The 26,720-nt window shown below is 42.2% G+C and overlaps 2 protein-coding genes across 2 annotated transcripts in view; both read right to left on the minus strand.

Annotated features, from left to right (window-relative positions):
• Positions 1–2,287: 2,287 nt before the first annotated feature.
• Positions 2,288–18,495, minus strand: pitpnb (phosphatidylinositol transfer protein, beta). The gene is made up of 11 exons (XM_080017829.1): positions 18,451–18,495; positions 12,520–12,550; positions 8,926–9,071; positions 8,683–8,791; positions 7,291–7,365; positions 6,633–6,716; positions 4,809–4,886; positions 4,538–4,642; positions 3,857–3,979; positions 3,563–3,645; positions 2,288–2,705 (listed from the first exon to the last, which is right to left on the minus strand). Exons 1-10 carry the CDS (start codon positions 18,468–18,470, stop codon positions 3,598–3,600), a joined length of 819 nt encoding a protein of 272 aa, XP_079873955.1. The 5' UTR covers positions 18,471–18,495; the 3' UTR covers positions 2,288–2,705; positions 3,563–3,597.
• Positions 18,496–20,059: 1,564 nt separating this feature from the next.
• Positions 20,060–26,720, minus strand: part of ttc28 (tetratricopeptide repeat domain 28) — a 67,050-nt gene continuing 60,389 nt past the window's right edge. The window contains exons 25-34 of the mRNA XM_080017828.1: positions 26,147–26,718; positions 25,814–26,061; positions 24,937–25,061; positions 24,719–24,796; positions 24,441–24,600; positions 23,642–23,718; positions 22,893–23,022; positions 22,605–22,712; positions 21,862–22,495; positions 20,060–21,782 (exon numbers count right to left, since the gene is read on the minus strand). Coding sequence (XP_079873954.1) covers positions 20,642–21,782; positions 21,862–22,495; positions 22,605–22,712; positions 22,893–23,022; positions 23,642–23,718; positions 24,441–24,600; positions 24,719–24,796; positions 24,937–25,061; positions 25,814–26,061; positions 26,147–26,718 — 3,273 coding nt within the window. The 3' untranslated portion in view covers positions 20,060–20,641. The remainder of the gene's footprint in view (positions 21,783–21,861; positions 22,496–22,604; positions 22,713–22,892; positions 23,023–23,641; positions 23,719–24,440; positions 24,601–24,718; positions 24,797–24,936; positions 25,062–25,813; positions 26,062–26,146; positions 26,719–26,720) is intronic.

Here is a 26,720-nt window from a genome sequence, read left to right on the forward strand (position 1 = left end):
CTTTTATCCGTGAATATAATTTTACATCTTTTATAATTTATCTAAGTACAATTAACCTATTGTAATTTACAGTGATGCTCGTCGCTTTAAGTCTGTTGGAAAAAAAATCGGAAAAATAAAACAAAATAACTTAACAGAGATTATGAACAACTGAATTTTGGGGACACTGGCTGTCGTACATGTCGAAAGAGGAAAATCAATTCTTGAAATCACCGATTCGATACTAACGTACACCAAAAACAGATATAAAACATAAAAATAATCCTTTAAAAAAAAAATAATAATAATCACTACAGTGCACCCAGAACATTAAATTCAGACTGAACGTTAAGCCGCAAGGAGCCGTTCAGGGGCCAAGCACAGATTTGCGTCCTGTGCTGCAGATTGATCAGTAACTGGCAATTCCCCTACTGGGAATTGTAATATTATAACATCTTAATTAAAAAATAATAATTCTCTACAAAGATTCCATCGGCATGCAATGCAAAAAGTTCTTATAGGATCTCTTGAAAAATGCGTGTTAACATTAGGATGAAGTGTGAACAAATTACACCCAACTTCCTGTTTGAGTGTCTTTGGCCAAGGCATTCCAATAAGCCCCATGGCAATCGGTTTGGAGTACTATTAGACTTATGACAACATCATAGCCAAATTTTTCAGCGGATCAAATTTAATATGTAAGAAATGGTGTTTTTTTCCCCCCATCAGATATAACAGAGAAAATCCAACATGCCAGTAGACGCATCAGCTTGGCAGAAACTACAGATTTGACTATTTTAAACCCTTAACTGAGGGTATAAAATAGGGGCAAAAATATGGCCGAGGATGTGACTTGATGGTGAAGGTAAACAGATTGACATGCTTGCCCCCAAAAACCATGAAGGAGACATCTCAGACCGTCATGTCCATGTTTTGCCCATTTTCTGTTGAAAACCGGATCTAGGGGCTGCTCTGTCCTCCCACGGTGGAAATATTTATGCAAACTAGTAAACACAATGCGGTGCCCCGCTCCCCCAATACAAATAACAACCCTTATAACAATAATCCTGATGAATGAGAAAAATCATAAAAACAATAGGGGGCCTATGCGCCTTCAATGCTCGGCCCCTGATAAAGACATAGTTACGCTCTTATTCCTATAAGCGGTTACAGCCTGAAGTCATTGAAACAATAACCCCAACCCCAGGCAGCTGAAAAGCAAGAGCGCAGCAGTTTAAACATACCCCTTATATTAATTTCTTAGTTTTTAACCAACCCAAACATTGTCAGGGGATCTTTAAACTCGGGTCAAATACAAATTGTCAAGGGCTCTCCCAACTAGTCGCGGAGGGCAAACGCTTAAAAACGATTCAACCAGATCCAAATCAAACCCGATAGAAACTAAATAGCCGTAATACTTATCAATCTGTATGGACCTCTGTATGTGGATCCGCTTGGAACCCTTGCTCAGTCGTTTTGAGATGGCGACAGAAAGGCCGTATTAAGGAAGAAAACAAACAAACAAATAAAACGACCTCACTTCACGCATGCACAGACTTGTCCTCAACACTGGATTTTTTTTTTTTTTTCTTTTGCGGGGGGTTCAGGGGCTGGTGAATCTGGCGGTCAAAGCCCGGACCAATGCGTGTGATGGGCCGGGCAGCAGCAGCAAAAACGTGAAGCAAGTTCAACAGGTTGGTAATGATGTGGCAAAAAGCACAGTTGTGTGTGTGTGTGTGTGTGTGTGTGTGTGTGTGTGTGTGTGTGTGTGTGTGTGTGTGTGTGTGTGTGTGTGTGTGCGTGTGTGTGTGCGCGCGCGCCAAAAACCACTTTAAAAACAGCCATCTGAATGTCATCAATCCCACGCCACCAAGTGGATACTTAAAAGGTCGGTGGCGACACATGCAAGCGCACGGGTCCCAAGGTATCGGGCAGATGCACTGCAGTTGTATTGGGAGGCTGACGGAGGACACCCACCCTCTCGGGCAGGAATACAGGAAACCACATCCAGTTATCCACATGCACTTGCTATGGAAAGACTGCGGGCAATGTGTCCAAAAACAACAGCAATGGCCTTTCTCTCATACTTCTTGTAAAGTTTTTTTTTTTGTTTTTTTTCCCCTTCAATGATCATGTGAAGGTTATTTTATTTTTTATTACACCTTAGTTGATCACTCAAACTAACCGTCTGTTGGAGGGCAAGACAGTAATATGGACACACTTGAAGAGAGCTACGAGGATTAGTTGAAAGAGATTGTTATATTAAAAGGGGGAAAATGTCATGGAAAAAAAAAACGTATTTGCCTGATGTTGTGCCATTTTTTGATTAACCTTTATCAAAAACTAAAACTTTCAAATCAATTCCAAAGGCTTTAGTTTCATGATTTATACATCCAGGTAAAAACAGCCCATTTTGATAATCCGCTGACAGTAACATTTCAGGCAATTTGCATTCTGTGCAAAGTTGTTTTCTTTTGTTTATTTTACAGTATATGTATGCAAAACTGTATTTATTTATTTTTTTGTCTGATTGGGTAAGATCTGCGCAGTACTGTTGAACGGTCTCGTCGACCCCCCAAATGTATCACGTAAGACGAGAAGAGAGCAGCGGACGTCCTTGTCGCGGCGGATGCGTCTTCGTTGGCATCATTGCGACAGGGTTGGGTTGCTTTGCCTCATTGCTCGTGAGCAGCACTGGTGCCTCGAATCGGACCCGTTTTACGCAGCTGAAGGGATCAGATGGGGGAAGGAAATGACACAATTATTTAGAATCTATTGAGGAAAGATGAACGTCAACAACAACAACCGAGGTGATATAGAAATAGTACGATTCTCAAAGAATCGGTTGCTTGTTCAAATGCCAAACGACAAAGATTACTATCCTATGCTAATGCTATAGCAAGGACTTAAAAAAAAATGAAAATATGCACTTTCATCACTCTGTAACACCGTTGTGCATTTCCTAAAAGTTCACGAAACTCAACAGATTGACGAGTCAAGAGGGGAGCTAAAACGGTGCTGTTAGAAATGTTAGCTTCAATGCTGAGGCAAATATAACAGAAAACAGAATAACATCTATGTAGACATGTCAACCTAATTTCTAAGATGATACAAACGTGCAATCAACTCCTAAAGTCAAAGGTGATCAGGACGGCAAACAGGAAAAAGTAAACAAAATAAAAGGGATGAAGAGGTGGAAGTTACCAACGGGAAAAAACAAATGCCAAGCGCTCATGCCACGAGCAAACAGGTTTAAATGAAGAAGTCATGCAAGAGAAAGAAAAATGCAAAAAGTGTGAGCTGGCTGGTTGTAAACATGCAGTCATTCAGGGTGGAGGTGATGAAAGGTTTGAACAGAACAGTAAAGGAAAGACATTCATAAGAAGACAAGCGGCAAAGACGACGGCTCGACTCAAAGAAATCATCGAGTCATAGCCAATAAAAGCAAAAAAACAAACAACAACAGAGTGGTTAGTCGAGCAGCGGTCAGACAAAATGGCGAATGAAGAAGAAAAGTAGAAAATGGATCCACATGATGCCACCACCTCTCACGTTTTTTGTTGTTGTTTTTGTTTAGACTTACTCAGCCTGCCTCTATCGTCTGACCTACGGAGGGGGCTACTCTTCCTTTGCCGTCGTGCCCCGCACGTTTCCCTTTGGACGCATCTGGTGTGAATTCAGGAGTAAAAAAAGTTAAGGGAAATGTCTCGCCTCCTCTCCAGCAGAAAAAAAAAAAGAAAAAAAAAAAAAAAAAGATATAACTTTGGTTTGATTCATCCCATTCCATGCACAATCTTCCTTACTTTGAAACCCTAGGGGAGGAAAGCGGAGTGTGTGTGTGTGTGTGTGTGTGTGTATGCAGGCGGGATGTCATTACCTCCTCCAGCTCTCTCTGAGTCTCCTCCTCCATCCGCCTGATGTCCTCCATGGTCAGACCCACCCAGTTGTCAATCCAGCAGAAAAGCTGACGGTGGAAGTTGGTGAAGATGCGCCTCTCTTGCTGTGAGGGAAGGAGAGGAACAATGATCAAATAAAATAAAATAAATAAAGAGCTCATCGTGTTCCCAATCGCTCCTCCGAGGCGGAAGCGGAACTTCTGACATCAATGCCTGGCAATAATTTTTTCGTATTCAGACAACCGAAAGGATTTTGAAGGAGTCCAATATCAACTCCTTAAGAGTAATTACTTTTACAGTTTTACCTATACTTTATGTCGCACTGTATAGCAAAATAATTCTGATCATTATTTATAAATACTATAAGTCATATAGTAATAATCATACCCCAGATACTAACTAATCTAGAAAGACATATGACGAAACTTTTAATTTCATGATGAAATTTATTTACTTGAAGAAGACAGATGGGACCAATTACTGCCAATTACTAACAAACAAACCAGGGAAATAAAACATGAAACATGAAAATGTGTGCAATTAGTACATTTTTTGAATATAAATAAATAAATCGATAAATAAACAGATAAATAAATAAATAAATAGATACATACATAGACAAATAAATAAATAAATAACTCATTGATCGTCATTATATTTACCCTGTGAATGAAATTTTCCACTTTGCCCGCCAGACCCCACCACTTGAACTTGACAGTGACCAATTTGTATGCACACATATAGGGGCAATCCGCCTTCATTTCATTCTGCGAGAGATAAAAGAAAAAGAAAAAGTGAGTCAAAGCTGAAAGCAAGTTCCAAAACTACTTCATAATAATGAGTTTGGCTTGTTTTTATTTGAGTAAGTTTATACGTAGAGTACATTTCATACACAGGTCCAATGCAAAATGCTTCGAAAAGGCATTCTAGTACCTTCCATTCGGGGCCTAGAGGTCCTCTGCCGGTCTTGACTGAATGAAAGAGAGACGGATCTTCTTCTGGTTTATAGTCCTAAATAAAGAACAGAGCACTGTAATAGCGGCCCAAAGCCCCGGACGGCGCTCTGAACTGTATTATACTGGACCACATCGCTCCTATCAGATGTAACAAGTTTACTGCATCATTTCCTGTGCGGCAGTATCGTTTCCTGCCTCGGCACCGTTTAGTCCACAGAAGTGGCAAACTTCATGGGTCTCACTGTGTAATATGAATAGCTTCATTATGCGTTTTGCATTGGAATTTTAATGCAAAAAAGGTCTTGCGTGTAGCTTTAGCATAAATAAATGTCCAACTGTCAACTTGAACTTTTTAGCTATTTCTTCGTTCTGCCAAAGAAGGACCAGCACTTGCCTGATGGCATTTAAGGTTGTACAGCCCAGTTTAGTCCCCCGTCAGCCCTCCGTCAGCCTTCTACTGGTGTACTCAACTCCCTCCGTGAGCTGCGCAAAGTTTTAATGAACTTCTTTTTCATAACGTCGAAAGCGCACACTCTCCGAGACACACAGCCGGACTATGCTGTTTTAATCCAGCGGATCTGCTGGGTACGAGTGCTGACCGTCTCGAGCAGATGGACCTTCGGATTAGGCTTGGCATCAGGACTGATCCACTTAAGTCGTTATCAGACAAAGCTTTGTGGAAGAAGCACCTCCCCACGTGGATGGGAATGGCTCAAAGCCTCTTTTTAGAGCGTAAACCCAGGGAAACCTGGTTATCGTTGTATTATGCACTGAGATGGACTTTCACCGACATATACGAGCATTTTCAGAGAGACACGTTAGTGGTTGGTCCTGGGCCTGGACTAGGAAGCCGTTGTAAGATCTATTCACTGATTAAGGTTAAAAAGTTGGTCTACAAGGAATGGCTTTTTAACCAAATGTTCCACACTCGCAGCAAAAATAAATAAAAAATAAATAAATAAATAAATAAACAATTAATTAGATAGATAGATAGATAGATAGATAAATCGATAAATACATAAATAAATAATTACATAATTAAATAAATTTGAGCTTGCAAAGTGGCACTATGTTTATAAATTCATATATACATGCTTTGTAATAAAGCAGACCGTTACATGAGTACCATGAGTTATAGATGTTTTTTGTATACCTTGTTGGATTAAAAGTGGATTTGAGTTGCTTAAAAGGCTGGAAAAAATAATCAATAGTTGCATTAAATTCTTGCCATTAAAAGTTATGATTCATTATAGAACCGTCTCTTACTCCAATATAGATCCATAGTTTATGATCCTTAACCAAGTCCAAATTATTATTTTTTCCCAAAAAATTTTTACAGACAATTTTCTAATATTACACTATAACGCCAACCAGCTAAAAGCTATACATTTCCCCACCAGTTTTAGCAAAATGATTCCAAAAGAGATAATTTCAGAAAAATCAAAAGTTTAAATTAATTTAAGTGGTACAAATCTTTGCTAGTCATAAAGCATGTGAAAAATCACTGTTGATGAATTAATAAAGAGCATCAACGGACATGTAGGAGCTGTTCTCCTCCTGTGGGTGGAGACATCCTACTATTCATTTGTCCTGTTACAAACACAAACACATGGTGCAGGCCAAGAATAGACACTTGACGGAATTGCTCAAATTCAGCCACTATAACATTTTTTTTATTATTACTATTATTATTACACCCTTCAAGGTAAAATAGATTATGTATTTTTAGCAGTTTAGCAATCACCTGTATGGATCGGGTCAGAAATGTCTCCAGAGTAAACATTTGCCAATCAAAACTCACCCCAGAGGCCACTTCCTCTTTACTTGTAATATCTATAGGAACGACCTCCACAGCGCTCCATGTAGGTCCATCCAAATCATGCACCTGGCACAAAAATGGAAGAGTTGACAGAATCACCGTCACGCAGAGGCGAGAGCCCGCCCACACACACACACACACACACACACACACACACACACACACACACACACACACACACACACACACACACACACACACACACACACACACACACACACACACACACACACACACACACACACACACACACACACACACACACACAGGCCACCACTGCAGACAAGGGAGGGGCTCCGCTGATTCGTCTGGAGGAAGGAAGTAATTTAGGGTTTGTTTTTTCCCCACAGTGAGGAGAGTGCATGTTTGCGGGACACACATTCAGACTTGGCAAGATGAACGCTAAGCGTAGTGAACCAGACACATCATGGCGGCAGCACGCCTAAGCGCAGACCTTCTGGACTCTTTCCCTGTTTGCCATCGAGCCTTTGATTTTTCCCTTTGGCCCAAGAGCAACCTTTTGTTTGAACATTGAATAAATACAGGCCAACCGGCGCTGTTTTGCCTCCGCCTGCCTTCCTTCTCTTTCCCTGGCCCAGAACACACACCCACACCCACACACACACACACACCCACTTACATTTTCTAGTGTCCCCATGTCAGGCTTATGCCACGTCTCGATTTTTATCATGAAGTCGTCCTTCATGTACTCGTTCTGAAAGTCAGCAGAGAAAACACAATTTCTTTACAGGAAAATTACAGTTCTTTGGATCCGCAGTCAGTGGAATTACAAATTGACGCTTGAGGGGAAAAAAGGTCTCATCCCCCTTTCAAAGTCATTCATCAGAACCGCACATGCCAGATATAAATAGCCAATGACACCTCAACACACAGAATCCCATGAATGGAGCCTTCTGAGAGGTGTACTTAACCCCACACATAATCCAATTAACCGGTTAGACGTTTAGACTGAAACATCGCTGTCCGTGGTGCGCCCATTTGGTTTCCTCTATCTTAAGCCCACTCCAACAGGTAGAGAGATTATTTCAAAGGTCACATATCCTATATCTGGTTGTTTACATTTGATTTCTTTGGGCCACTGAAGAGGTAGAAAGCAGCTTTCCCAAATAGTAAAAATAAAAAAAATAGGATATGACTGAGGTGGAGGTTAGTTTTCGGTTCTGATATATATTGACATTCAGCTGGTAGTTATCTTACATATTCATAACTATATTTTATAGTTTGGCCATCCCTCCCTCACTGGGGAACTGACAAAGGAGAACTGCATTTTTTTATTGTACTAATGAGATAGGGACACATTTAGTTAGATTTGATTCCGGGTGGGGTGAACACCAGACGGACAATACAGTCGGTTCTTAATGGGTTGTGTTTACTGCACCCAACACGTGAACAAGGTCTAAAAAGAAAGACACTAATTTCTCTACACAATGGTTCTATGGTTCACATCTGGATTAAAGGCTGGACAGACCTTCCCACATCCGGGATCTTGTAACGTATTATGAAGTGGCTAGATTCCTATAGCTTGTCCGAGATAAGAGTGTTAAACTGCAAATAAAAGCAACAAGGGTATGAGATTTTTGACGAGACACATTACAAAGCTGATTAATCCCAAAACAGGGTTGTTTTTCTGGATATGTGGCCTTCAAATAATAGGTTTGACATCAATCAACAAACAGAAAGGCTCGAATCTGACCTCTATATCTTTTTTTTGGTTTTAGAACAAAACTAACATCACACACACACACACACACACACACACACACACACACACACACACACACACACACACACACACACACACACACACACACACACACACACACACACACACACACACACACACACACCTTACCGTCACAACTGCAGGAAAATAGGAAAGAGAACAAAAGGAGAGAGTGATAAAGAAAAAAAAAAAAAAAGATCAGTATTATAAAATCATTCAAAGGTTCTCAGATAAGCGACTGCTACAAGTACAATGTCCTAAGGATGAGTTGAGTTTCAAGTGATCCACAGTGTTCTTAAACTTACTGGTGCGACAGTACGGGTAAGCGTTCCAAGCTCGTTCGTGAAAAACCAGCGCTCCCTCGGGTGCGATCATTTTCACAAACGCTGGGACTTTACTAAGGAGAGAGACCGTTCATATACAGTATATTAAAATAACATGTAAAAATAACAGTTCTATAAATTTTATAGAAAATATATCACACACCAGAGTCCTCAGCACACCACTGGTGTGCTACCATTGTAGACATACCTCTTAAGATGGTAGATTTTGTGTGTGTACTGTCCCTTCTCCCCCTCTTTCTCGTAAGGCTCATTTTGTAGTACCTCGATGCCTTCTCCTCCCCCCGTCTCATTCTTGCTGGCCTCAGCCACGGAGTACAGCTGCCCTACTTGGTACTGTTTGTAGAGAACACATGATCGAGACGGGATTAAAGCAGCATGTACACTGTATATGCAGTAGTTATACACGTGTAAAAAGATGAACTTGTAAACAACCACAAACTTTAACAGAAATGATACATATACCAACAGCATTTCAAACTCCAAGGCTGTTTCAATCAACCCCATGGACTGATTTATAGAACCCATATGCCCAGAACCTGTAACAGATTAATCAGCAAAAAACACAGATCTGATATCGGAGGGAAGAAATATCAAAATGAAGAATCCGATCAGATCCTCGAACAAATCCAGTCTTAAATACCACTGAAACGTGCAAAAAGTTGTTAACTTATTGAAATATATACTATGTAGATAGAACAGAGAGATTACTGGGTATTTACCCGCTATGAATGATCGTTCTACTACTGTGCAGTTATTTCTTCCAAGTCTTCAAACATGTTCCTTTATGTATGTATTGCCTTTGAAACATTGGCAGGTGTGGTCAAAAAGTTATTGCTCCAACTCAACAGCCTAGCGCTGCCTGCTCTTACTATATTGAGGCTCAAGATAAATGTTGACAATGAATCTTCTCTCCATGAGTGCCCAAATATGCTTTACCTCATAAATAATTTATAAAAGCATGTCTTTACAGACCATTCCAATCCTATGTATAAGTGAAAAATTGCACGTAACTTAACAAATTAAGTACTTAATAAAAAAAACCCACTATAATACAATACAATAATATAAAATGGCACTTATACAACCATCCCATTAAAAACTATGAGGATAGTACTGTTGTGAATAATAACATAAAATGTGCTTCAATTGAAGGCTTCTGCCAAAAAGCATATAACATATAATAGAAATAAGCAGGCCTAATAGCACAAACTAATCATCAAATATTACAATGGCCAATAATCATAGGTGGCCAATCAATCAGATGATTCCTGTCCAAGATAAATACTTTAATATTTTACAATTTAGTAGTTAGTTAATTGGACAATATTGATATTCATCATTGATATTTAATTCCCCCCCCCCCCTAGAGGTGCACCAGTCGATCGACCATCAATCAGAACTGGCGAGTTTTTGCTTCTAAAACCCGAGCGGCAACCAACCGGACGTTTTTTGTTTATTTCGGCTGTTTTTTTCCCATCAGTCAAGTCGAGTTTATTTATACAGCCCACAATACACACTCACAATACAGTCTCAAAGAGCATCTCACACCCAAAGCGCTGGTGTTCCTCTCTCTCTGCCGGCTGGGAATTGTTGCGATAACCACACCGCATTCATTTGCATAAAACAGATGGAAATGTGTCATTATGAAATAATGAAATAAATAAATATGGAACTAAGAAATAAAAATACACTGAAATGAACAAAAATAGTATTAATATAAGTATAGTATAAATTTCCAAACCTAAACAAACTTTATTTACTCATTTATATTTACATTCATGTATTTCAGAATTTATTTCATGGACATTTATTTATTTCATAGGCATATTTATTTATGTTTTATTTATTTATTTATTTAATATGGACAAAGCATTCCATAAAAATAATACCTATATTTAATAAAACGCTTGTTGGCATATTTATTTCTACATACACATATACCAAAATGTGCAATACAAAATGCATAATACAAGATGGTATTCCCGATCATCTGTCTTTGCAAATGTTTTACGTTTTCTTAAGAGTATAAAATTGGATAATGGTTTCTGGCCAAGAAAATGTTAATGCATTACTAGTTAATAGTCAACGTTAAATCATGTCATCCTCTGCACAACACATTTGCAGAGTGTTAATGAAAATTAATACATCTAATTTTAGTGATTGTCGATTGTCAAAGGCGATATTGATTCTACCACCCGTTGATGTTTGCCCTGCTATATGGCTCGTTAAAATCCACAGTTCACCAAAGGAAATTTCCCAACTGGTTAATTTTAGTATAATTCATATACACGATCAGCCACAACATTAAAACCACTGACCGGTGAAGTGAATTGCTTGTCTGTGAACAGCTAGTTTTCAAGTTGATGTGTTGGAAGCAGGAAAAAAGGACAAGCGTAAGGATCTGAGCGACTTTGACAAGGACCAAATTGTGATGGCTAGACGACTGGATCAGAGCATCTCCAAAACGGCAGGTCTTTTGGGGTCTTCCCGGTATGCAGTGGTTAGTACCTACCAAAAGTGGTCAAAGGAAGGACAAACTGGTGAACCAGCGACAGCATCATAGGCGCCCATGAGCTCATTGATGAGCATGGGGAGCGAGGTCTAGCCCGTCTGATCCAATCCCACAGAAGAGCTACTGTAGCACAAGTTTCTGAAAAACCTGCTGCTATGATAGAAAGGTGTCAGAATACACAGAGCATTGCAGCTTGCCATGTAACCGCAGACCGGTCAGAGTGCCCATGCTGACCCCTGTCCACCGCCAAAAGTGCCTACAATGGGCACATGAGCGTCAGAACTGGAACATGGAGCAATGGAAGAAGAATCATGTTTTCTTCTACATCATGTGGATGACCGGGTTTAGGGTCTGATCCGATCGAGCATCTGTGGGATGTGCTGGAACAACAAGCCTGATCCATGGGGGCCCCACCTCACAACTTACAGGACTTGAAAGATCTGCTGCTAACGTCTTGGTGCCAGATACTACAGGACACCTTCAGAGGTCTTGTGGATGCCATGCCTCAACGGGTCAGAGCTGTTTTGGTGACACGGGGGGGGGGGGGGGTTACACAATATTAGTGGTGGATTTAATGTTGTGGCTTATCAGTGTATCGTATATGGGTGTGATGTGGTTTTGAGCAGCCACACATGTCTTAGGTCTACTGTAGGTAATTGAGCCCAGGACCAGGGTAGCTGTATGCTTGTTAAGACTAATCATCGAGCAACAGGGCGCGCGCGCACGCACGCACGCACGCACGCACGCACGCACGCACGCACGCACGCACGCACGCACGCACGCACGCACGCACGCACGCACGCACGCACGCACGCACGCACGCACGCACGCACGCACGCACGCACGCACGCACGCACGCACGCACGCACGCACGCACGCACGCACGCACGCACGCACGCACGCACGCACGCACGCACGCACGCACGCACGCACGCACGCACGCACGCACGCACGCACACACACACACACACACACACACACACACACACACACACACACACACACACACACAGAGACACAGACACAGACAGAGACAGAGCCCTTGTCATGATATGTTGTACATTTGCTCCAGGGTTGTTCCACTTAGCTCACTTGCTACAATAAACTGGTATTCTTCTACTCCATCGTCTGTGCCTCCGTGTCGGAGGGCCCTGAAAATGGCCCTTGGGTGGTGTGTGGCAGGCGGATCTGGCACAACAGGTTTCCTAAAAATATTCATAAAAAATATTTTGCTCTTCAAGGGTTTCAGATACAGATACAAGGACTCACCTCTTCCACAGAGACGGGTAAAACCACGCGGCTGGAAGAAGAAGACGCAGCAAGGGAAAGATAGGGGGATGGGCGGAAATCAGAGAAAAAAAAGTTTTAATATCCAATTTCAGTAAATACGATATCATCCATGTTTGTAGCACAGAACATGTTCCTGGTCGTCAGGACTTTCTCATAAATCAGCGACACACAGAATATCAAAGACCAGAACAACTAACCTGGCACATTGACAACACCCAGGCGGTTATGTTCTGTCCCACATGCATTTCCCCCAGGCTGTATCTACTCCTTGAGCACAAATTAAGCTGTCCTCTGAAATGATCGCATTTATATAGCCATCATGTAAAGAACCAAACAAAACTTCTTTGAGAAAAAATAACAAATAAAAAGTGACAAGATGACAAGTCCAACTCTGCAATGATAACCAATATAATGGCAAATGGTTTGCAAGTTTCCAGACTCCCTCTCTCCCTCCGGAGCTACTGCCGCCCAATTGTGCCAAACATTTAAACACTTTGCGGCACAATCAAACTAGATTGCCAAATCTAGGTTGACAAATTGCCAAATCAGCTCGAGAACTTCTGATCTGATTTGTAATAACTTGACATTGCAGATTTACAAGGGAAAAAACAAACAAGTAAATAAACAAACATATAACACATGCCTGTTGGAACCATGTAAATCACCATTAAACCTCCAGGTAAGCAAGAGTCTAAAAATAAGACACAGGTTCTCCTCATTTAACAACTGAGTTCCGTTCCTAGGAGCAGGTCATTAAGTGAATTGGTCGTTAAGCGAGGACCCGTGTTATTTCATGGTAAGGGGGTGTGGCGATTGCGAACGCTAGTGTAGTGAATACTGACAGACTGCAGGAACGAGACTGAGAACAGTGAAGCAAGCTGAGATGCTTGATGCTGAGACGCCGCGGTATTGTAGGCAGCGCACAATACAGATTGGTCAGAGAGCTGGTCATAAGCCCGAACGGTCATTAGACAGGGAGATCGTTAAATAAGGAGTACCTGTATTCTATTTCATATTATTTTATTTGCAATACTAATTGACCAGTTTGCAATTAGGATTCCAGCTGACTCATTTTAAGCTAATCTTAATTGACGCATTATTCAACCACATATACTTAAACCGTGGGCGCTGACGGCCAAGGTTTGGATTTGTTTGAATAATGTTGAAATACCAAATGCTCTGTTAAGTGTTAGTACAGTTTGCCTCTCACTGTCCAAGGCTTTTTCCATCGCTGTTCATTGGCAAAGCAGCCCATCTGGAAACACAGTCTTTTGATTTAAAAGTTGTTATGATAAAATGATAAATAAAGGATTCTGTTGCTCTTCAAGAAACGAAAAAACAAAAGAATAACCTGCAACTCAACAGCATATGATTAATGTGGATGATGATATCTGGATATCTGGATGATCGTTGCATTAACATTTCACTGCATTGATGTATGAAAGTATGTATACGTATGTGACGAATAAACCTCTTGAATCTTGAATAAGGCATACTGCTGGCAAAACTCTATAACAACACAATATATGTTAATGCATTGACATTCGGAAGGGTCGCTGTTTTTAAAATATTTGTTCATCATGCAAGTTAACCCTTGCATGATGAACTCCTCTGGTTCAATTTGGAGTGAATCATTTCCTCTTGATTTTTATTCAAACTCTTTCCACATGGCTTTGGTGGATCTCGGTTCTGTTTTTTTGCATATGTTTAAACAGCACCATCTCATTGGATAATTTGGTTTGTATCCATAGTGTTGAAGGCACAGCGAGTTTTTATTTCATTTTTGTTGACATCACAGCCTATTGCAACACGTGCATTATGCATTTTGCATGTAAAATAAAAAACAACAACACATTACATGGAAAGTAGATTAATGAAAAACAATACATGATCTATTTAAATAAGAGCTGTAATATAATGTCAAAACGGTGAAAGGGCCTGACAGCTTTCAAGGGCACTGCATATGTACACACAAATATGCACACACACAAACACAAAAAGATCTACATAATGAGAAACAAATTAACAGAACTTAAAAGTTTAATTTGAGTATTAACCAGGACTCCACACACAAGCCTCTTTGTCAGAAGCAGAGACGCTCTGTTTAACCCTGTGTGAGTGCTCTCTTTGTCAGTAGCAGAGACGGTCTGTTTAACCCTGTGTGAGTGCTCTCTTTGTCAGTAGCAGAGACGGTCTGTTTAACCCTGTGTGAGTGCTCTCTTTGTCAGTAGCAGACACTCAACCCTGTGTGAGTGCTTCATGCTGCACCTTCTTCACGGCTTCACTCCACCTGTGGACTGGCCAGAAACCCCCCCTTCTTAGTTATCAAAAGCTGGACAATCCCATTTATGCCAGCAGCAATCCAGGCCAGGGAGACTAGAAATTACAAGGGCAGTGATAAAGTTAGGTTTCCATACAGGCAGAACAAGACCACACAGCACCGATACAGTAAGTGAATAACTAGAAGTTACATCAACGCGGCAGCTTTTGAACCACAGGGACTTCTGGAGGGGTCCAAATTGCCTTCTATCATTATATTTTGGAGGGTGAGAACACAATCAATGTCAACAAACACTAGATTCCCTCACTTTAAATACTGTCACTTTAAGGAAAACTAAAATGATATGCATAATTTCAATGAATGAATTAAGATTTTTTTTCACAATTGTTGGTAAGAAAATGTTTTTCACCTACAATAACATATGCCTCATCTGTCTAAAATAGTCTTTATAGTGCTGCAGCAATTAGCTGACCAAGTTAATAATGTCAGTTATGTAAATGTATCTGTCTGTATCTTTTTTGTCGCCAATGCCTCGGTTTATAGAAAAGGTAAATAATATAGGAAAACCACACCTCATATAATTACACAATTACAAAAGCAACATGAACAATGTGCCATCTAGAAAGCAGAGTTGGTATTTAATGTATGAACACTTGTAATACTATACAAAGTTGACCTTGAAATCCAAGGAATTAATGACAATCAAGACTGTTCTGATCTACTGCACCAAGTTCTACCACAATTTGACCATATGCTATTCCATTTATTACATTATTTGGCAAAAGAATTGCGACCAGCAAAGAGGGTTTTGTGTGTGTCTGCTTTTCAGTTCCACATCCATTAGTGGGTGGCCAGCCATCACAATAAATCCATCTCAGAAAGATGCAGCTGAAAGCCACGAATGTCACACACTGGTGTTTTGGTGTCACCACACCACTGCAGACCCCAACACAATGACTACAGCATGTAATGATTGAAATTCACTATTCATTTTCCCCTCAAGATTGCTCTGGATTCCACGCAGTTGAAAGTTTCAAGACTCCGCCCGCTAATCTGCCATCAGTGAAATATGAAAACAAGATGCAAAATGTGTGGTTTTTAACTGACATCACAATATAGTATACACATCAAAAAAAAGGCTGCGTTATCAGAGATATCAGCAATAATCATATTGTCGCTAGCTGTGCCTTCCACGCAAAGCATAGAAAGTGAAAGATCCAATCAGACGGCGTCTTTTTCCCCACATATGGTGGTTTGGATAAAAATGTGAAAGCAGAGGAGATAATAATTAAAAAAGGTAAGTATGTCAGATATACAAGACAAAAGTAAGTGTTGGCTATGACAAGAAGAAACAATATTAAAAGTACTAAAACATTGCCTTTACCTCAAACTGAACCATAGGGTGTTACATAATGAATATTTGCCCAAAAAGGTTGAAATGAGTGGTGTTCGCAACCCTTTGCATCCTTCACAAACACACATTACACTATGACCACATTATCAATCATTCAGGAGACAAAGATATCACAGGCGCAAACATATGCTGTGGAGTCTAGTAGGGCTACTGAACCCTCCATCTTTTCTCACTTTGCACTTTATCAACAACCAATTTAAAATGAAAAGTTTGTGTTTACAATACATACAGTCTACTTTCTAACAGCGGAGAAATAGAACTATGGGCATGCGAGAGGCAAACTAGAATAACCATGTTGCATGCTGTATCATGTAGGTAATACATTAATGAGGTTTTACTATGCCTGTAAACTTGAAGGGCTGATCAATTACAAGCGTGTCTGAATGGCACTGGAAAGTTTTATATTGAAGGGAGTCACTGGCAGAGGGTAGTTTGACTAGAGGGAGACATTTTAGGTATCTCCATCACACACAGCCTTCAGTTTTACTAAACTCAAACAAATAAAAACGAGTGCATAAGCTAAAAATAAGAAAAGCTATGGAAGTGAGGAAATCTCTGTCATTATAGTAAGTAAGGGATGTGGAAAAGTGACCCAATGCCCCAAGAAGTATTTATTCTTCAGTAAGGCACATGATAAAGGACAGGCAAGAACATGACAGCTACCTTTAGAACGATAGACTTTAAAACAACATCTTCACTTACACAATTGAACACACGGCTGGGTATATTGCTTTAAATGATCTCAAAGAAACAAAAACTTATATGGTCAAATATGAATGAACATGCAATAAAAAAAAATAGGAAGAAAGGCTTTGATGCAGGCTAAATTCATTTCAAATCAAGAATTATGTTAATTTAATGAAAGCTCTCTGTTACTGCACATTTTGACTTGATTTGTCATGTAAATAGAAATTAATATCAGTTATTGGTAATTTAGATTATTACAAATCTGTATTGGTCCTGAAAAGAACAACGAACCCATGGTTTCGGCCTGGTTTCATATTATAGCACATGCCAGCAAGAAAAAAAATAATCCTTCCACACCTTCACCAATAGCCCCAAATATCTCTTAAATGATACCATAATGTTCTTGTTCTTGCTATGCTCAACAGGCAGAGCATAGGAATAAACTGGTTTGAGCAATCATAGTCTGAAGCTTGTTGTCATCATCACATGTTATAGTTAGTCCAGTATGAGGGCAATGGTGATTTGGTAGTGGTCAGGTAAAGCCAAGGTTAATTCCACATCATTTAAAACTAAAAAATAGGAAATTACAATTGAATCCCATTCATGAGGTGTCGAGAGAACAGCCTTAACGAGCAGGTCATTCTTAGATAATAAACGTACGGTACACGAAACCGCTCTGTCTTTAAAAGAAACAAAACCAAGCCGATTCAGAAAAGACGCCTGGAAAATGAACCTTACCAGCAAGAAAACGGCGACATGTCGTGGTAGTAGTAATACGGTCTTAAACGAAACAACAAAACACTGTCTACTACTAAAAACAACAGCTCGGTATATTTGCATTGGCAAGTTATCATTAGCAAATCACAATACGTAGTTAAATCGTTATTTACTTGTTAACGGTTATTACGGCGTGTTGGGTGCTAATTGCAAGTTGCCCAGTTAAATCATTTCAGAACTTATTCTAACAACTTTATCGGGTTGATAAAAAAGGTACATTAGGGGGGAGTTGAGTTTACGGTGTATTGTAGCGGTTCGCTGGGTGCTTAGCCAACACTACCGCCCGGATAACGGTCTGCTCGCTAGCCGCCATCTAGCCGGTTAGTCGGTTAGCAGCAGAGCTAGCTAGCTAGCTAGGTGACTGTAAATCCAGCAGGGATGGAACCTTAATCTGTCACTCACGGGACCAAAAGCTTACGGTCCCGTAGAGTATCGTGGGCTGGTAACCGCCGGCAACCCCGGTTCCCGGCATCCGCACGACATCCCATCAGAGTCAGGGCGACTTTGCAGCAGTATGTGACTATTTTAACGGCGACTAACCTCCTCCTGGTACAACTAACCAGCTAACGGTCGGTAGCTCACATCAGCTCCACGGAGACCGGTGTCCCCGACGCGCGCAGGCTCCCTTTGCGGGGCTCGAAACGGAAAACACACCGAGCCAGCGGCGAGCTGTCGGTCACAAACACGCCGAAAGGCTGAATACGTCGAGATAAATCCCGAAAACACCGAACGGGAAGTAGTTTGGACTCACTATTCCTTGATGAGCACCATCTTCTCCTACCTCCCTGGCTGCGGCTGCGCACTGCGACCAACGTCACACAGAGTTATCAGCGCGCTGATTGGCTCGCGCGCCCTCCATTGACCGCTCCGGGCGTCGTCATAAATCGTTTTGAATTATTTTCTTCATATTCAATATATATATTTTTTAACATTAGACCGAGAATTTAGCCTTTTTTTTGGCATTTCCCATATTCTTAAATCCTGTAGAATATTAAATAAAACAATAATTATAACAAATATAGCTGCAGCAGCAATACACGGGGTCCGGTTTAGTCGGGTCTTGCCACGGCCGGGGAGAGAAGCGGAGGAAGCGCCGGCGCTCCCGCCCTGTACGATTCACGGAGGTTTACGAAGGTAATCTAATTTACGTAATTTTAGTGGTGACTTCTCTCCTTGGGTTACATTTCCGATAGGTTACGTTTCCATGAAATACGAAAAAACGTTGGCCTATTTCTGTGACTGATTACAATTTCACGGGTTCTATTTTTTTTTCCGACGCATTCCTGGTACATGAACGTATCACTCATTCGCACAGTCGAGTTGGCTTGACGTGGTGACGAGTTTCTGTGGGTTAATGTTTTTTCATGAATCCAGCAAAGAAATGGCGACGAACAGATCCACCAATACATCTGCCAGGTAAGGCACATAAACACATAAACACACACACACACACACACACACAAACGCCTAGTGTGTAATCTCTAACCACTACAGGGCGTCGTAGTCTACACCGCACACTAGACATTCTGAACCATAACGTGCACATTATAGTACATAATCTGATGACGTCATAAAGCGTCTTACCGTGAATCTCATCCTGTTCCATTGGTTTTCAAACGCTGGGTCGGATTTTGTTGTTTTTTACCGAATCTCTGCTCAGTGTGTGGAGCGATTTGGCTGGAAGTTGAGCCACGAGATGTTTGCGACTTTAACCGTGTTCGTGACTTACTACTGCTACTTAGCATGGCATCGCCTGACCAATTCGCAAATGTGTATTAGACTGGAATCACTCAGGTCATTTTCAATTTTTAAGGCACGCAGACCAAAATGTCTCTGGAAACAATAGGATAGACCTACAACCAATCAGAGCAACGACACGTGTGACCTAGCGCTGAGCGAGGGAGTTTGTAAATTACATTTTTTCCAAACCCTTTCGGAAGTACGGCAATCACATTGTTCTTAACATCAGCTTTTTAGAGAAAATATACCGTTTTGTTTGTTTAATACTGTCACAGAAGCGGATTCAACACTAATCCACAGCAGCGGCTGCCATCTTGGTAAGGTGCCTTAGTGGATTTGTTTCAACAGACCGTTCCACGACGGCGGCAGCCATCTTGGAAAGGTGCGTCAATGGCTCTCCTCTGGGTCGTCATCGTACCAAACTCGCTGCGCATTAGATAAACGGTTGTGATTGGCCCCACCGTGGCAAGGTCGGTGGAAATCTGAATGGGAGGGTGGCCAGACGTATTCTGCCAGAGCAAATGAATTATGAGCTCTCAGATTGGTCTGGTTCCCAGGCTAACTACTACTACTGCAATGTAAAATAGCCTCCACCATTTAAAATAAATGACTTATTTTATTATCATTGGTTTAATCGCATTTAGCTATAAAACTTGTAATATGCAAAACACTGTTTAATTTACAAAATAAATGACAAAGGTAACAATTAATATGGACTTATCACAAGTGTCACAATTAATTTAAAAACTACCCCAATCCAGGTAGCTATTCAACCTCCACAAATACCAGGCTTACCGAGGATTAAAATACAGCACAAAAGGAAAATGTACGACATTTTATCGAAACTGCAATTGGCATTCCATCGTCAAAGTGTCTTTACAGTGTACATATAGGCATTTTAAACAGAGGCCCCTCAACAAAGAAATGAGCTGAAAAATAATTAAAACGTAATTTTTTACAACGAGATAGATAGATATCTCTTCAGTTCTGTCCAGAAGAAGACACACAATCGCAATCATACATTAGTGTAATGCACTCATTTCTTCTTTACACAAAGTTAATGCAGAGTTACACCTCTCTTTATATCGACTTGATCAGTAAAAACGCCACTCTGTTCTTCTACAAAATGTATTATGCTGATAAAAGGACAATTTGTTCTTATAAATAATACTGTTGACTAGAAAGGTAGGGTCTCCAAACACTCAGCATTTAGAAGACGGGAAAAACTTCCCAGAAGAGAGGAACTTGTATCCGTTCCCAGAGGGAAGCCTGATGGGACGGGGGTTGACAGAAGGACTGATTCCATTAGATTTAGCGGCAGAAGGCAGGGATGGGGATCTTGAAACACATTTTTGTTGGCTGTCAGAGCCCTTATCTTGGGATTCACCTTGTTTCCGGCCGATAGAGTCATGTCTCGGTGACAGATTGAGTAAACCCAGAACGTCTTTCTGAACCGTACTCATTCTTTTACTACCCCCTGGGAGTCTACTGGCAGGGCTGGGACACTCTTGTTTCTTGGTCACATTGGCCCAGAAGTGCTTCAAGTTCGAAATTGTGTGGGCTTTAACATCAAGATCGGCCGGTTCGGACGACTTCCGTTCGGTGAAGTCTGCTGGGCTGGAGGAGGCCGAGAAGGATCCCGCTGAGGAATACGAAAGGGCTGGAGATGGGGCACCGCCAGCGGGAGAAGAGAGGCCAGAGATACAGAGGTTACTGGAGGAGCGAGGCGGTGAGATCTGCCTGGTGTAGAATGGTGGGTTTTTCAATTTGAGCTTGGCCTGGACTTGAGGATTTGAGGGATTGGAGGAAGGGGAAGGACTTTGCTCTTTCAAGGATAGAGAGCGAGCGGAAGGGACGGGGCTGCTGGGGCCAGAACAGAGCTTCTGCAACGACGAAGAACGCGACGGGGGTTGGGGCCGAGTTGGGGGTCGCGTCGTGAAAGAAGTGGGGAGCGGTGAAAGCTGAGCGGAGAGGGAGAGCGGAGAGGAGCAGGCCTTGAGACTCGCTCTGCTGCTGGGTCTGCTGAAGGCACTGGTCTCCGAGGGACGGAAGCCACGCCCGCCGCCCGTAGGAGTCAGAGTCGGTGTTGAGGGGGTGGAGAGGGAAGAATGTCTCTCGGGACCGATGGGCGGCATCCCTTGATTGTTCTCCTTCTGGAGGCATTCCACCGCTTCCATGTGACTCTGGGTCTCCTGGAGAATCTTCTGGGCCAGCTCCTGAGGGTCGAGCGGTGCGACGGGGAGCCTCTCCTCCTGGGATTTGACAGTGCTGTCTGTCTCAGTGCTCGACTGGTCCGACTCTGAGCTGCTCACCTTCCCTTTTCCGGTCCTATGTGGGGATGAGCTGGAGGGGATAAAAAATGTAATGATTATTTGAATTTATGATGAGGAAAGAGAAGCTTCTATTTCTTATGACAACTTACATTGAAGGCTCGGGCTTTGTGGTGGTGGTGGGCACCTTTATGTGGAGTTGTGGAGCTTTCACTGGGGATGTAGGGGTGCTGATGCTTCCCTTGGAAGAAACTGTAGCTCTTTTCTCAACGTCGTACTTGTGCCTTTGTGTGTGTCCCGCAGGAAAAGGCAGCGTGTCACATTCCCTTCCTCCTCCTCCTCCTCCTCCTCCTCCTCCTCCTCCTCCTCCTCCTCCTCCTAGGGGCTCACTGCTTATAATGGAGAATCCCTCATACTCCTCTTCCGCTGTCTCTCCTCCGCGATTGGTGGTCAGTCGACCAGTGGACAAGCCGCCCGAGTGTCGATGGGGGGCAAAAAGCCCCACTCCTCCGCGATGTCTCTCCGACTGGCTAGTGATCTCACTGCCTGCTGGCTCGGGTCGGGTCAAAAAACTGAGAGAGGAAGCCAAGGAGCTGAGGCTGTAGACGGAGATGGCGTCACACGAGAGGCTGTCGGGGCAGACGGGGGGCAGCAGGGCAGGCTGAGGCTGGTTGCGACCCAGGGAAAGGGGTAAGGATTGTGGCTGGGAGGCCGACTGGGAGGAGGAGAGAGACTCCATGGATGAGGAGCTATCCATGCTGAGTCGCTTGGGAAGCTCTGTGGAATCTGGAGAAAACAGAAGGTGAAGATGATAAGATGAGATGGGGAGTAAAACGCAGAGGAGCAAAGAACATGCTGTTTGGAGCGTAAAATCAAAGCCCTGCGTTGTTCTCACCAAAAAGTGCAAGGAGAGACTGAAGGGCAAAGTGCATGGTGCGCCTGCTGGCCTGCTTCCCAGTTTTCAACACCACCTCTTCCTGACCCACCTCACAAAGGTCAAACCCTGGGAGAGACAAGAGTACTCAATCTTTATCCCAAAGCTTTTCTCCATTCAGTCATGTATTCTCAACATTGAAATCCATAAGTCTGGTAAGTTGTATAGATCTCATTGATATAAGGTTTTGTGCTGTGTTTTTTTGACGTTCCAAGAAGGAAACTTTGGTTTATTCCGGTAAGGACTCACCCAAAGCAGCAAGGAACTCATGGCAGCCGGGTAATCTCCAGAGCTGCACACTTATGGACACTTGAATAGGAACCAATGAAAAGTCTTGGTCTTTGTCACCTGACTGCAACTGCACCAGTACTTGGTTAAGCTTTAAGAAAAAAGGATTTCATATTTGTAAGCAGTGATGACAAAATAGATTGCTTATTGCTTATTCCTTTATCAAAATATCTGCTAGTAGTAGTGCAAGTATCATGACACATTTTAGAACAGATTCATAGATTGTACAACAGATTAGCATCACTCATGTTCATTCACGCAAGGATATGTTATGATTTCGTTTCCATTTCTGACATATGTCCCATATGTGGATCTGAGAGTATATAACAGTGACATACAGGGTCTCGCTCAACAAAATCCAAGGGTTCTCAACATGGGTAACCTCCTCCTGTGCCTGTCTTTCCCACATTACACTTGTTTCCACTTACCATTCCCACCGTGCTTTTAACCGCCTTTGTGTGGTGGGTATCGGAAAAGAGGAAACAAGAGTTTTAATTGTGTTCACTGAGAGTCTGATGCTGACCTTAAACACTGCACATTTAAGCACGCCAATGCCAGCTAAAATCTACAAGTAGGTACACAGCTCAGGTTAGGGGCTAAAATCAATCAATGCCCATATGAAAATGTAGTACAAAAAACGGAATGTTGTGGATCCATTTTATAGAAACACGGTAAGAAACACACAGAGATGTGAATGTTCTGGTGTATACCTTGGTAATGAGCTGTTCTCCGGCCTCGGACACCGTCACCAGTTTACAAAGAGCCAGGAGAGCAGAGGGAGGAAGACCTGAGTATATGCAGAATGATGATCAAAAACATTAATAAGTGATCCAAGATGTACTATATTGATTATGAAATTAAACAAGTAATTTCCCCAAAAAAGAAGAAATTCTGTTAAATTAAAATCTAAAATCATAAGAATTATAAAATGTATGTGATGACAGATTATCATTTGGTGAACAAAATACAAAATTCTCCAATACTTAACAAAAAATGTAAATAAAAATGGGAAATGGCTAACACCTTTGGCTAAGCCTTATTTATTTAATCAATGTTCATGAAGATTAACATTGGGTTTAAAAAAACATAGACGCAAAAGACCTCTTCTCATCTTCAAGTTGTGCAATTCAATTCAGTTCTGTAAGTTGCAGTTTATATGACAACATAAATGACATAACATTTATATGCCACCTCTGGAAAGTAAACACATTTTTTGATATAACTACAAGGCAGGGCATACACCTTATTATTTACAATCTCATTGAGTTTGTTAAGAATGCTGAACAACAGGCAAAAACCAACCCAAGTAGCATCTGTGAAACTTTAGTGGCCTCTAGTGTTATATTACAGACAGTTCACTTATTCCATCGATCAACCTTAACTAGCGGGACCTAGTTATGGTTGATCGATGGAATAAGTTCTGTATTGGAATATATAATCCTGGACAGACTGTTGTATATTTATATATTTTTCATCAACATAATTCTCAATTGCAGAGCAAATGGGTACCAAGCAGGGACTGTAGAGTTATGCTGCACTGTTGTAGCCGGTCCCCAGGGTCGGAGGTAGGGAAAAACACTGCAGCAGGGAGACTGGCACCATTAGCAGAACAGTCGAGTCTGAAGCCCACTGCCGACAGGAGGGCCTGCCAGCCAGGGACACCACCCGCCTTGTGGAGAAGAGAGAAACTGTTTGAACATGAGTCTACATGAGGCTGAGCCACAGACAAACTAGGGTAGGCACACACACACACACACACACACACACACACACACACAAAAACAGACCTTGTTCTCTATGCTTTGCTGCGACGTATACATTGGGTTACACTGGCCACTCTGGATACGCTGCAAAGACTTCTCGACCTGCGAGGGAGGTTTGTAAGATAGACATAACACAATGTACAATGGTCTTTAAACATTAGAATATTTTTTTGCAGTTGTCATCTCAGACATTGATTATGATTGATGTATGCAAAGCACTTAAAAGCCTGATGGTTTCTTACCAGGTGTAAGACAACCCTTAGGGCATCCCTTGCCCTCTCTGGGTGTTGAAGCATCTCTACCAGGGCTTGGCCAACCAGAGACTTGGGGCTGTTTAACTTCACATCACTGCCGATCAGCATGTAGCCTGAAGATGAACATATATCAGCATTTAATCAGAATCAGAAACAGAAGCAGTTCATTTATGCCACAGACATTTACATTTACTAGGAATTTGCTCTGGTGAGGTTTGGTTTTACAGACAATCAGAGGTGGATCTACGGATGGGCCTGGATGTGTGCAGGCCAACACAAATTGGGGGCTTGCCCACCCTATCACGCCCAGAAAAATAAATGTTAATCAGTGAGTGATCATCACAGACAGAACATGCTAGGGGTTTCACCAACTATCAACTACTATAACCACTAGTCAGCGCTGTTTACAGCAGTCACCGACCAGATTTACAATAATTATTTTATTTGTAAAATAATTGATTAAAATATGTGTAGGCACTGGATTGAACACTCTTGATTGGTAATGCCTGGAGTCAGCAGGCGCAGGCTGGTGAAGTCAGGTTGAAGGCGACGTTTTGTTGAGAAATAAATGATGATGGATTCCTGACATCACCAGCCTACATCTCCTCACTCCAGGCATTCCCAGTAGAAGACTGTTCAATCCAGCGGCTGCATATATATTTACATTTACGTCTTAATTTAGCTATGTAGTATTAAAAAACAATAATACCAGTGTTATTACACATAACTGCACATATATATATTGCTCTATAAATATTTTGTTGATGGTGTGTGTGTGTGTGTAGGTGGGTTTATTATTAAACATCATTAAACCACTCAAGTAGATTCTGATCAATCTATGGTCTATGTGTCGGCGTGGCCTCACCCGCCCAGTTGGAAGGGTGGGAGAGGTGCTTGCTGCTCTGCAGTGTCTTCATGGCTTCTGTCAGAGCCTCGCTGACTTTAGTCCCGTTGAGAAGAGCTGTGTAGAATGTGTGTGTGAACACTCTGGAGGCCTCTACCGGCACAGGCCACAGGGACACGCAGACGCACTGGACCCCTGCTGCCAATAGGGCCCGAGTCAAACCTATAACGCCATCGGCCGATATCCTGCCGCTAGACTCTGAGTACAGCCTGGGAGAGGGACCAGGAGGTGAGGGGCTCAGATTTATACAAATTTTATCCATTTTATTCATACAATAAACTAGATTAGTCATACCTCAAAACCACCAATTTCACATTGAGGCACAGGTCCAGGATATCAGCAGCGGTAAGAAGGAAGTCCTGAAGCGGTGGACTATCGCAAACACTTTCCATCTCACATACGCTGTCTCCATCTTCACTTTTGTTTGTAGCCTGCAGTCTTTCTGGACTGCTGTGACTCTTTGTATACAAGGCTTTGGCTCTGCCTTCCCGATTTACAGTCGCGCTCGGAGAAGAGCCCCCCCACGGGGCCTTTTCCCTGGGTCTGCTTCCTCCTTCCTCCCTCTGGGAATTTACTTGGCTGGGAGCGAGAACCAAAGCAGCCAACTTCCACGACACATGAGTTGCAAAGTGGACGCACTCCGCTTGCGCTAGGGCTGCCAGAACACGTTCCTTGGTGGCAGAAGCTCCGGTCAAAGGAAGACATCCTAGCTGTTCCCCTAGCCAAAGGGCTTCTTCTTGGGCAGAGGGGAGAGGCCCCCAGAGCCAGCGCTCCATGACATTAGGGGGCAGACGGGGAGCCCCCACCACGGCCGCCATTGAACCTCCGTCTGAGCACAACAAGGGACCCCCGCGGCGAGGATGGGACT

This window comes from Zeus faber (genome assembly GCF_960531495.2).
Source record: "Zeus faber genome assembly, chromosome: 17".
Taxonomy (NCBI): Eukaryota; Metazoa; Chordata; class Actinopteri; order Zeiformes; family Zeidae; genus Zeus; species Zeus faber.